Here is a 13,908-nt window from a genome sequence, read left to right as displayed (position 1 = left end):
TTCTATCTGGACAGGAACTTCAGAGACAGGCCCTACTAAACCATTTGGCAGTTTTGGCTTAGCAACATGAAGCATAATTGTACCATTGTACCATGTACCTCCTCTTGTAAAAGAGCCCTTAACTTAAGCTGAAAACAGTGACAGGCCAAGGCCCAGCCTCGTTCTCAATACCTATTTCAGAAGGTACAGTACCAGGGTCTAGATCAGTACTGGTCTCTACTAAAACAAACAGTGTTCTGCCAGTTGCATCACCACGGCGACCACATATTTTAGTTCGACCAAGAACTTTCACAGTGTCTAACACTTTACCAACTGTCTCATTGCTAACGTCCAAAGGCACATTATGCACCACAATGGCACGCGAGAGGTTAACACTTTCCTCTTGGCTCCACACAACAACCTGTGAAAGATCCATGCCTAAGAGTTGGAGCTAGATTGCAAATACAGTAAGAAAATACACACGATGAAAAGACTACTTTTCACCACCAAACAACAATATTACGAGAGAATAAATGAAAAGAAACAAGTCAGTAAACGAAAACAAATATCCCAGCGGTGCCTCCAAATGTAACCCTATTTTTAACCCATAAGGTTATAAAATAATTTCCTTATTCAATTTTATTTACCCTTATCAAAGAAACCTGGATTCCCAGCAGTTGAATGGTGAATTGGCCGGTAGTATTCTATTTACCCTAGTATAAAATCACAGTCTCTTAGTGTCATATTAATCATCCCAAAAAAAATGAAACACAAGAATACAAATGTGATGTAGTAAAACTAACAACCAATATTTATTTTCTTATACTAGAGTTTTGTTATTTTAGCTGTAATGTAGTTATCATTTAAACAAAATGTATGAAACAATTAAACAAAAGTGAGGGTTTAATTTTTGAAACCAGAAACCAAAATGTGGGATGTGGTAGCTCAGTGGTTAAGGTGTTTGACTATTGATCGGAAGGACAATGGTTCGAATCCCAGGTCCACCAAGTTGCCACTGCAGGGCCCCTGAGCAAGGCCCTTAACCCTCAATTGCTTAGGTGTATAAACTGAAATAAATAATGTAAGTCACTCTGGATAAGAGTGTCTGCTAAATGCTGTAAATGTAAATGTAAATGCAAAATAAAATGTATCAAATTGTATGAAAAGTAACCCTCAACAGTCATTGGCCAACAATAATATTCACATTTAACCCATAAATTGACTATATAAAACAAACCCATATCTGAAAAATAAAACAATGCTGACATTTGGAAATAGAAATAAAAATAAATAAAATAGTATTATACAACATTGAAAACAAAACACATTTTTAAAGGTCCCTACATATATATATATTAGATTAGATGTCCGATATATGCCTGTTCTGTTGTCTTTGTATTTAGGAAGTCATTGTTGCATGTTCGTGTGGCACGGTTGGATGCATTTCCCTGTTTCTATATTATGTCATGTCATGCCATGTCATGTCAGGTTAACCGTGCCGTGTGTGTCTCGTGTTTGTTTACGTTTTGGTTATAGTCCAGTGTGTTCTTTAAAACTGTGTTTTCCCTACATTCCCGCATTTAGGTCTAATTGCCATAGTGGACAGTAGAGCTTTCATTGCTATGCTGACGACACCCAGCTTTATTTGTCCTCTAAGCCAAATTCTACCCTTTTTTCCTCCTCTCATATGTATCACCTGTTACAGCTGGTGTCCCTCAAGTCTCTGTTTTGGGCCCTGTTTTATTTATTATTTATTTACTACCCCTTGGTAACATTTTTAGGAAATATTATGTCATGTAATGCCATGTCATGTCAGGTTAACTGTGCCGTGTGTGTCTCGTGTTTTGTTCACATTTTGGTTATAGTCCAGTGTGTTCTTTAAAACTGTGTTTTCCCTACATTCCTGCATTTAGGTCTAATTGCCATAGTGGACAGTAGAGCTTTCATTGCTATGCTGACAACACCCAGCATTATTTGTCCTCTAAGCCAAATTCTACCCTTCTTTCCTCCTCTCTTTTGGGCTGCTTAGAAGAGATTAAATCCTGCTTTTCGTGTAACTTTCTCAAGTTGAATATTGACAAAACAGAAGTTCCCCTTGTTGGTACCAAATCTAAGAGAGATATTGTGGTGCACAATATCTCTCTGATCTGCTTCATATTTACATCCTGAAGCGTACTCTCAGATCTTCTTCATCTTTTATCCACTATGGGGTCTAGGGCATTTAGTTGTGCTGCTCCTAATCTCTGGAATTCTCTTCCACAATCCATACAAGAAAGTGACTGACTGACTACTTTTAAATCATCTCTTAAAACTCACTTGTTTAAATTAGCTTTCTCTGATCAATTTTATTGTTTATTGTACTGATGTATTTATTGATTTTATCTTCACCACTCAATTGTATGGTGTCCTTGAGTGCCCTGAAAGGCGACTTTAAATAAAATGTATTATTATTTTTATTATAAGCATAACCGGCAGGCTACCCAAGGCATACATCAGTTATGCAGCTCAGACACCAAATGCACTAATCAGATATAACTCAGATAAGCATCAACTCACAGCTTACTGCTAGTAATAAACACACACAAAGCTTAGCATTAGTGATATCACTTGGAGTAAACAGTAACAGCACTTGCATGCTAAACATGATCATGACTTGAAGAACAGCAACTATAACTTTCAGGAAATGTTTAATACAGACTCTAAGTACCATTCACAATTAGTTATGGACACACCCCTTCACACGATTCAAAGGCTAACAGTCACAGCTCAGAGCATTTTTTTCTCTCAAGATCTACTTTCGTGTTGGCTGCTTCTGTGTGGTGACTGACATGCATGATAAGCCCCGCCTCTCCAACAAGTGTAGCTCTCATAATTTCATGACTATGTAGGGACATATGACACTTCCGCATTAAAACCTTTTTGCTTAAAGGGTCTTCACAGAATGTCAGTAACACATTGGTCATATTTGTGGCCTGTTGCAAGTCTTAAAATAAATTAAACAGGAAACAGCAACACACATAGTCATGTCAGACAGCCTTCAGTCAGCCACTCTGAATGTAGTTTTAGACATCATATACTGGTACAAGTGCGTTTATAATTACTGATAACTACAGCAGTAAAAGATCAGGATTACTGTAAAGAGAAGAATGGAGATGAGTGAGGAGATTTATGCAAATGTAGAAGTTGAAGCAGAAAATAGAGCTGATTCCAGTGACAGTGAGCATTCATATGAAGATGTTAATGTGAATGAGAACAATTTGCAGACCAAGAGGGCCAGAAGCTTCAAGCAGTCTGAGAGCTCAGGTAAAATACACTCACACTCAACAATATTTGTATACATACTGATGTACTTAATTTCAATTAGTTTTGTAACATTTAACCGTCCAATAGAATCAAATATCTGTAAAAATTTGACTAAATGGCTATTTAAGTGTTTTGCAAAAACTCTGTTTTTTGAAAGCAACAATGACAAACACATACACATGGAATCCCTTATCAATATTGTAACTGATTGCTTCTGTTATTGTCTTTGATTTTGATGTGTAAAATATTTAACATATCTAGCATGACCAGTTGCGTCTTTAATTCTCTCCCATTTTTTGCATTTAATGGAAAACATTTCTGTTTAAAGTCTTGAACTATTTATGTTTGTTATGAGTGTGTGTATATGCGTGAGTACAGTATGTGCATACCTGTGTGCAAGTGTGTGTGTGTGTGTGTGTGTGTGTGTATGTGTATTTGTGATGGGGGGTGTTGAGTGAGTGTGAAAGTAGAGTGAGTGTATAGGTCCACTGAATTTTTTTTTAAATAAGGAAAAGGCTTTTGACTCGGATGGTTTGGAAGCCTTTCAATAGCAATTGAACCTCTTAAATAAACTGAGAAGTCATTTTTCTTGTTTAAATATACCACAATCCAATGGTTCTCTTTGTCTCCCAGCATATGCATATGTGATCAGGTTATGGACAATGTAAATTATGTGCAGACAGGGACTCCTGCAAGACTAGCTATGACAGCATAACTAAAAGTCTAGAGCCAGAAGGTGTGACAGACATGAGGGCTTCCTGGGATGTAAAGCATCCCATCACTCCACAGTCTGCAAACCCGAGCAACTTGCTGGATGCATTCAGGGTTGTGAGCTGAATGCATCCAGACATCCAAGTTCACCCACTCTATGCCCATGGGCTTTCCCCCGCTGAACAGCCGACACAATCAGTGGCATTCAAGGAGCTCCTCGAGGCGGTGGCATGTGCTATGTTTAGGTTTAAAATCAGATTGGCCTGAAGAGGGAGTTAATGCCGTCTGTTCTAAGCTAGACAACCGCTTTCTAATTTCAGGCCACAGGCCACTTTCACGCAGACGGCTGCCATTTTTCCCAGACCTCCATGCCGAGATGTCGAGGTCATGGAGAAATCTATTTTCAGTGCGTATTTTTTCTCCTGCCATGTCTGACTATTCAGCCATTATAGGGCTTGAAAGCCATGGGTATGGGGCGATGCCTGTGATTGAAGAGATGCTTACAGGCTATCTCTCACCTACATTGCCCGCATGGAGGAAACCTGCCTTCCATCCAAGCTTTCTTCCATCTGAGCTCCACCGAGCCACTGACTTTGCGCTCTGTGCCATAAAGCAGACGATCCGCTCCATAGGCAGTGCAATGGCTGCGCTGGTTGCACCTGTGGCTCAATTTAACTGATATTAAAGATAAGGATAGGTCCTCTCTCCTGGACGCCCCAGTGTCACCTCAAGGCTTGTTCGACGACGCAGTGAAAACTGTCATCGACAGGCACCAGGAGGTAAAATGCCAGTCGGCGACGTTCAGGGAGTTTCTCCCTCGTCACGGCGAGCAGCCGTGTCATCTTCCAGCTGGGTCATCTTCCAGCTGCACCCAACCACCTCCTAGCTCACTCGGGGCAGTAAGGAGGATTAGTGTGGCTGCCCGTGTACCCCCATCTATGAAGAGGGAGGCCGGTCGGCGTACCCGGGCCCAGACCTGATGCCTGAGGGCTGGGGTTCCTAGGCACGTCCCATTCAGGAAGGCTCCCCCTACTGCCTGCCCCGCCGCCTGTGCCGTTTCGGGGAACAGTAGGGTCTGTGCCTGCTCCTCTTCCTTGCACAGATCTCCCTGGGTTAGCACCTGCCAGTGCGCAGTTTCAGGGCACCCGGGAGGTCGGCGCGAGGTTGACACCACTATTAGACAACCAGGCAGTGTGGAACCTTCTGCCAGGTGTGTCTCAGTGGGTCCTGGGTACTGTAGAAAAGGCTACAGGATCCAGTTCTCCTCCCATCCTCTGTGTTTTCAGGGTGTCTTGCCCAAGATCATTGGCAGACACCAGGTGGTGTTCCTCCAAGAGGGACTTCTCTTGCTCCTGAGGAAAGGGGCCATAGAGCATGTTCCCCTCCCAGAGCGGGACTCCGGTTTTACAGCCGATATGTCGTTGTTCCCAAGAAGGACAGGGGGCTGTGTCCGATTTTGGACCTGCGGGCTCTGAACTGTACTCTGAAGACGTACAGGTTCAAGATGCTCATGCTCAAGGTTATCAGGTCCCAGATTAGGTCCAAAGACTGGTTTGTGACGATCAACCTCGAGGGCACTTATTTTCACATAGGCATTCTGCCAGAGCACAGGAAGTTCCTCAGGTTCACTTTTGGGGGCAAAGTGTACCAGTATTGTGTTCTTCCTTTTGGCCTAGCCCTTTCACCATGCACGTTTACAAAATGCATGGACACTGTTGGGTCTCCAGGGCATTCGTGTACTGTGATTCTGCTCTGGGCAGAGACCAGGTTCCTTTCACTGAGAGCAAAGTAATTTGGGAGGCAGACTTCCTGTCGAGGCAGGTGCTGAGGCCCGGGGAGTGACGTCTCCACCCCATGTGGTGGAGAAATTTTGGCAGATTTTCGGCCGGGCGGAAGTGGATCTGTTCGCCTCCAAGGAGTCGACCCACTGTCTGCCATGGCTTTCCCTCTGTCATCCAGCCCCTTTGGGCCTTGGATGCCTTGGTATGGACATGGCCGAGGCTCCGTCTGTACGCCTTCCCCCTGGGTGCTCTGCTCCCGCAAGTCCTAGCCAGAGTGTGCCACAACCAGGTCAACCTTCTCCTAGTTGCCCCTCATTGGCCCTCTTGAGTTGATTCACGGTCCTAGCCTCCCTCCTGAACGGCACTTGATGGAGGTTCCCATCAGGATCTCCTCTCTCAGGCACAGGGGGCAATCCTATACCTCCGCCCCGAGATGTGGAAGCTTTGGGTCTGGCCCCTGATGGGGACCAGTTCCTAGAGGCAGGCTCTGAGGTGACCGAGACTCTACTGAATGCTAGGGCTCCCTCCACTAGGAAGCTATATGCTCTGAAGTGGATGCTTTTTCGCCTCTGGTGCGATGAACACCATCTTTCATCGATCTACTTTAAAGGTGTACATGGCCGCCATCACTGCGAACCACAAACCTGTCCTCAGGGCCTCCTTGGGTAGGCACCCTCTGGTCTCTCACTTTCTGCGTGATGTCAGGTGGCTGAGGCCTTCCAGTAGACCCTGCCTTCCTTCCTGGGACCTCTCTGTGGTCCTGGAGTGGCTGCTGGAAGCCCCCTTTGAGCCCATGGAGTCAGCCTCTGAGAGTTTTCTGACCCTGAAGTTCGCTCTGCTCCTAGCCTTGGCCTCTCTCAAAAGAGTGGGTGATTTGCAGGCCTTGTTGATTGCCTGGGGCACTGGGTAGTGGAGGCCATTATGCAGGCCTATAAGGTGCATGGTCTTGCCTTGCCTCTTGGCATCAGGGCTCACTCCACTAGGGGTTGTAACACGGTTCATACGTAACCTGGTGTAGTATTAGACAATTATATTGTCTAATACTATTATATTATACTACTATTATACTATTATATTATACTACTATTATATTATATTATAATTATACCGGTACAAGAGAGTTTATGAAGACTGATAACTACAGCAGTAAAAGATCAGGATTACTGTAAAGAGAATAATGGAGATAAGTGAGGAGATTTATGCAAATGTTGCTGCAGATAATGGAGCTGATTCCAGTGACAGCGAGCAATCATATGAAGATGTTTATGTGAATGAGGACAATTTGCAGACCCAGTTGGCCAGAAGCTTCAAGCAGTCTGAGAGTTCAGGTAAAATACACTCACACTCAGAAATATGTGTGTATGTACTGATCGACAGTGGATTTACTTTTGTAAAATGTAACCACCTAGTAAATGATTGGAGTCTTCCCAATTTCATGGAAAATCTTGGGCAAACAAACTGAGCATAGTTTTAAACAATTGACAAAATGGTTCAGCCCTCAGTTCCGGTTTTGCGATTCTGTTTCTGTGTTTTGGTTTTTCGATAGTTTGCTGCCTGTCCTGACCTTCTGCCTGTTTTTCCCAATTACGATTTCTGCCTGCTCTACGTTGTTGTGTTTGCCTTCCCTCTTCAAGCTCAGCAACCTGTTCTCTACCCGACCGAAGCCAGCCGTATCACCTTCGTCTGCACACTCCTCACCGGTAAGGCACTGGAATGGGCCACCACGGTATGAAGAGAGGACGTCACCGCGTTTCCCACCTTCGAGCACTTCCTCGCTCAGTTTCGCGCTGTCTTCGACCACTCCGCTACAGGAGAGAGCGCCAAGGAGCACTTGCTGGCCATCTCCCAGGGGGATCGCACTGCTGAGGATTACACGCTGGCCTTCTGCACCCTCGCCGCGGAGGCAGGCTGGGAGGAGAGGCCCCTGAAGCTGCTATACTGCAAAGTCTTGAAACCAGATCTGCAAGCCGAGCTCGCCTGTCGGGGCAAGGGGAGGTGCCTGTCTGAGTTCATGGAACTCTCCATACACATTGACAACCTTATGCAAACCTGTCGAACCCCTGTACGCGCCTTCCGACCTGAGAACCCCGAACCCATGCAGCTGGACTTCACATATCTCACGTCCGAAGAGTGATCGCAGAGTCGGAACCTCTTTACTCCCTGAGCATTGACCTGTGCCTAGATTAAGGTACAACTTGAGGTGCAAGGGGAATTAAACTGGCATCTCTTATCGATTCAGGTGCAGCGGGGAACTTTATGTTGAGGGAACTTGCCCAAGTCAATGACGTGCCAGTAACCCAATGTGTTTCCCCTCTGGCAGTGGAGGCAATAGACGGTTGGCTACTCGGAGAAGGACGCATCAAGCTCGTCACTTGGGACCTCAGACTACAGGTGGGAGCCCGTCATCACGAAACTCATCACGCACTCATCCTGGGACTGCCGTGGCTCAAGCTCCACAACCCAGTCATCTCCTGGTCTAAACTGCAAATTTCTAGTTGGGGCAGGACGTGCACCCAACACCTCCAGCCCACACAGTTGTCAATCCAACTCAACACCACGACCACCGCGCCTCCCGCCACTGACGTGCCCGGCCTGCCGATGGAATACCGGGAGCTCGCAGAGGCTTTCAGCAAGGCCAAAGCCACCGAACTGCCACCACACCGACCGTACAACTGCATTATCGAACCCGCCCAACACCACACCACCCAGAGGGAGAATTTTCCCTCTGTCACAACCGGAGTTGGTGGCCATGAATGAGTACATCGAGGAGGAGCTAAGGAAGGGGTTCATTCGGCCTTCCGTATCCCCAGCATCCTTGTGGTCTCCGGCCGTGCATCGACTACCGAGCGCTGAACAAAATCATGGTAAATTTTCGGTATCCTCTCCGCCTCATGCCATCAGCCTTGAAACAGCTCTGCAAAAAAAGATTTATCATCTAATCAAGACAGAAAGGTCAAATTTTGGCAAGACAAAGGTTTTGTCGCCTATACAGAAATTGAACAAATTTACTTAAAATACAAAAATATGTCAGCAAATTAAGTAATGGTGCTGTGAGATCCAAATTTAATATCTTGCATGACTTCCATGAGCTTGAAGGACTGCATCCATGCAGTTTGGCAAGGATTCATACAATTTATTGTTGAAGTCATCAGGAATAGCAAAGAAAGCAGTCTTGCATGCCTCCCAGAGTTCATCAATATTCATTGGTTTCGGCTTCCATGCTTCCTCTTTCATCCTACCCCACATATGCTCAATGATGTTCATGTCTGGTGACTGGGCTGGCCAGTGGAGATGGAAGTATGCGATGGAGCACCATCCTGCTGCAGAATTTGGCCTCTTTTATGGTTGGGAATATAAGAGGTAGCTAAGATTTCTTGGTATTTTAGACTGTTCATGTTACACCCCCATATTGGATGTAACCCCAGACCATGATTTTTCCACCACCAAACTTCACTGATTTCTGGGTGAATCTCGGATCCATGCGGGCTCCAATAGGTCTCCTGCAATATTTGTGGCGACTGTGGTGTAATTCAACAGATGAACAGGTGAACAGACAGGTGAAGCTCATATGACAAGGTGACAACACTTATGTCTTTGCAAAAATTTACTCAATGAGCCATTTCTTGTAAAAAAAAATCTTGATTAGAAATATATTTCAGAGGCACTTCAGGTCAATTTGTACACAAGCGACAAGACTTTTGTCAGGGACTGTACATCGACGACATCTTAATCTACACCAAAACCCTGGAGGAGCATGTCCAGCATGTAAGGGCAGTACTGAAATGCCTGATTCAGCACCGACTGTATGCCAAGGTGGAAAAGTGCGAGTTCCATAAGACCTTGACGGCCTTCCTAGTCACAGGAAGTCAAAAGTCATTTCGGCCTAAGGGGTTGCCATGGACGACTCAAAAGTGCAGGCAGTATTATAGTGGCTGCGGCCGCACACCATTAAGGAGCTGCAATGCTTTCTTGGGTTTGCATTTTCTTCCGCTGCTTTATCTGTGGATTCAGCACGATCGCGGCACCCCTCACGTCCATGACAAAAAAGGCACCAGCCCGTCTCTCATGGTCATCTGAAACGTTCATGGCCTTTCAACATCTAAAGGAGAGTTTCACCTCGGCTCCCATCCTTCACCACCCTGATCTGACCTGACCGTTCATAGTCGAGGTGGACGCCTCCAGCACAGGAATCGGAGCCATTCTGTCTCAACACCAGGGCCTGGCTAGTAAGATGTTTCCATGCACATGCTTCTCCCATCACCCACGGAGTGCAAATATGATGTGGGGGACAGCGAGCTACTAGCCATGAAGGCGGCCTTTGAGGAATGGCAGCACTGGCTGGAGGGTGCACGGCATCCGTTCACCATCTTAACTGATCACAGGAACCTCGAGTATCTACGCTCCACCAAACACATGAATCTACGCCAGGCATGGTGGGCCAAGGTCTTCACCCGTTTTCAGTTTACCATGACCCATAGACCGGGAACCAAGAACGCTAAAGCCGATGCTGTCGCGTGTATACTGGGAGGTCGACCAGGACGCACCTACAGAACCCATCATCCCCGAGACCCGCATCCTCGCTCCAATTCAGTGGGACATTATGACGGAAAACTCCCAGGTCAACGTGCAGACGCTGCCTCCAGCAGATTGTCCTCCTGCGAAAACCTACGTACCCGAGAACCTATGCACAACCCTCCTGGAGCTCCTGCATGCCAGTCCTAGCTCCGGTCATCCCGGCATCTTGGGAATGATCCACCTTGCACAAAACCAGTTCTGGTGGCCATCACCGTCCGCGGACGCACGGGATTTCATCCAGAGCTGTGCCATGTGCAACACCTCAAAAGCCTCTCACCAACTCCCCACGGGATTACTGCTGCCTCTGCCTATCTCACAATGGCCCTGGTCCCACATAGCCATCGACTTTATCACAGATCTACCCCGGTCTAACAACTGCATGGTCATTCTCACCATCATCGAACGATTCTTGAAAGCATGCCGCCTGGTCCCTCTACCGAGGCTCCCCATGGCTTTCGAAATGGCCGAAGCCCTGTGTAACTTCGTATTTCTTTTTTATGGCCTGCCCGAAGACATCGTTTTGGACAGAGGACCCCAATTCACGTCACAAGTCTGGTCGGCCTTCTTCAAGCAGCTGAACGTCAATGTCAGCCTCACGTTGGGGTATCACCCACAGGCCAACGGGCAGATGGAGCGCCTGAACCAGGAACTCATCCGCTTCTTCCGGTCGTACTGCCAGTGCAATCAAGCTGACTGGAGTAGATACCTCATATGGGCGGAATACGCGCAAAACTTTCTCATCAAACCCGCCACCAGCCTCACTCCCTTTCAGTGTGTTCTGTGCTTTCAGCCTCCTTTATTCCCGTGGTCCGGCACTCTCTCCGACCTGCCGGCCATAGACGAATGGTTTCGCGGGAGCGAGGAGACATGGAGCGTTGAGCATCGCCAGATGCAGAGAGCCATCCATAGACAAAAGGTCCAGGCTGACAGGCACCACAGAACGCATCCCAGTGAGTGGGTCTGGCTCTCTACCAGTGACATCCGTGAACCACAGAATGGTGTGATCATTGTACAGTTTATGATTTATAAGCATTCAAGCCAATTTGACCTGGGAGGACAACAGTTGTCATTGAAAAAATGTAAATGGTTTCAAAACAATATCCTGTCTTTGAAATATACCAGTCTGTGATTTTCCATCAACTTATGTGCCTCTGATCATATAGTGAAAATAATTCAGAATGAATTTTTTTTTTTACCAAAAAATTGTATATAAATGAGGTTTATTATACCAAATATTACAATAATAAGTGTATAATATATGTTAATGTGTTCGAAACAATTTGACTGAAAAGGTGAAACAAAAAAAAAGGCTATCATATATACCTCATTTATTATAAGCATTCAAAACAGACCAGGGGTCTATAAAACTGTGCATAGGATCCCTACTAAAAGTTTACGTACGCCCAAAAGCCAAAAATGGCATACGGCAAAAAAAAATCCGATTTATAAAACCATGCATACGCACTCCTGTAAGCAATGTTCCCTTTATAAATCACAGATCACCCACAGATGTGTGTACGTGAACCAGCCTCAAATCCCGCCCTGTACACGCCCATTTTTAACCATAAATAGTCAATGCAAATCACTGCGCGAGAGTGGACCTCGTTATAATGAGTTTCCTCTGTGCTCTGCGGGTTTAAAAATGGGGTGAAGAGTCAGCGTCTCAGGGGGTAGCCACTGTTGCCTACAGGTTATAATTACATTAAAAGCAACATTGTTATAATTATATTAAAAACAAAATTGTTACAGTTTCTACTTTTTAATATTGTTAAACTCACCAAGAAGCCAGCCATCACATACATTTAGTCTGTTCCGTGCATTTAGTCTGTTCCGTACACTGCTATGTGTCAAAATAAAGGAATCATGTGTTGAACCAGGCCAGCATGCCACAATGTTTGTGAGGGTCATGTTGGAGTCACATATGATTTACACATTAAAAGAATGCACATGCTTTCTACTAACATAAGCAAATTCATTTTCAGATGGTGCCCTTATAGCAACAGGAGCGCAGTCAATTGTGCCGATTACATTTGGGAAACCAGACATTGCTGCAAATTGCATTTTAATTTCGGCCTGTTCTCGCACAGTGTGGGGGAACCTGATGTATCGAATACCCATATTAAGTATATCATTCAAAACGACAGATATTATGGCACTCAGGGATGGCTGTGATGTACCAGACCTATAGGGTGAGATGATAGATTCCAATAGAATTAATTCATATACAAAAAGGTCTTAGAGACAAAGTTGAGGATTACTTATAGTTTTTGTTTATATAAATAATTTACCTGTCTGCCAATTCCCGCTGGAAACAGCCGGTTGCCAAGAACCCCAGAGTGGTGAGGACTTGTATTTGGACTGGGATGGCATGGTTCCAGCGTGTTGCCCTCTCTAATACTGGACCCAATTCAACACATAGATCTAAGAGCACAGCTCTAGGGAATCTAAATCGGCGTATTAGCCAGTCATCATGATGGCCAGGAAATCATCATGGTCCCTGAAACTCGTTCTCTCCTTATTCTGCCATTGGCGTAATCCTCCAACAGTGCCAGCAGTGCCATCATGAAGCATTACATACCCGGGTCACCGGAGGATTTACAGTATATGTTTCTAGCAATTAGACTGATCTTTAACACCTTGACAAAATCACAGAATTAATTTGTGGTCGAAAATTTAAGACGAAAATGTTATAGTGAACACATACTTCTTCATGACGGTTTTGTAATGAACACCGTGATAGTTAGGACCGATGATGAGTAGCGATTGTGCTTCATGACTGTATTTGCAGACATTTTATGATATATGTACATTAAGGAAAATATTTCGTTTTTACAGTGTTCTGCAGTTCTCTAATAAAAGGGTATTTCATGCTATTCTGTATCACATGTAGTCACGCCATCTCCTCCTGCGCTCCCGTTGTGGACAATGTGACTGTAAGGCAGCGCTGATTATTCATTCATTCATTCATCTTCTGCCGCTTATCCGAACTACTCGGGGAGCCTGTGCCTATCCTCAGGCGTCATTGGGCATCAAAGCAGGATACATCCTGGACGGAGTAGCACTGATTATTATTATTATTATTTTATTTTTAATACATTTTGAATTACGTTTGGATTTTACCAGATGTATATAGCCTTTAAACAATCGGCACAAATAACACTGTTGGATTTAATCTTCATGATAATGTGGATATAACGTATGAAATGGAGTGAAAATTAAATGTCATTAATTCTTATAAACGTTCTTCTCATATGTATTTTCTACAGTCTAACTTCAGTTCACGACCTCACCATCTGTGTCACCAATTCCCTTTGTCTCCAGAATGTGCGTACGCACGTCTCAAAGTTTGCTTAAAGGTGCGCACATTTTCCCGTCAAGTTTGTTTTTTATAGATCACAACCTTTGCGCGAAAACTGCCGTACGCACGTTTCCAGCCCCGTTTTGTGCGTACGCACGCTTTATAAATGAGACCCCTGGTCAATTTGACTCCGAGTTCCTAAAGTGCATAGTAAAAGAGTAAGTTTTGACTTAAATAATCTGATGAGTCAGCTTTCTGATT

General features: G+C 44.9%; 1 protein-coding gene across 1 annotated transcript in view; it reads left to right on the top strand.

The window, feature by feature from the left end:
• The window catches only part of LOC132841917 (C-type lectin domain family 4 member M-like), a 107,622-nt gene that overhangs the window by 28,410 nt on the left and 65,304 nt on the right, over positions 1–13,908 (top strand). The window contains exon 5 of the mRNA XM_060864566.1: positions 2,843–2,863. Coding sequence (XP_060720549.1) covers positions 2,843–2,863 — 21 coding nt within the window. The remainder of the gene's footprint in view (positions 1–2,842; positions 2,864–13,908) is intronic.

Source organism: Tachysurus vachellii, chromosome 2, assembly GCF_030014155.1.
Source record: "Tachysurus vachellii isolate PV-2020 chromosome 2, HZAU_Pvac_v1, whole genome shotgun sequence".
NCBI lineage: Eukaryota > Metazoa > Chordata > Actinopteri > Siluriformes > Bagridae > Tachysurus > Tachysurus vachellii.
This window is presented reverse-complemented; position numbering and strand designations above follow the sequence as displayed.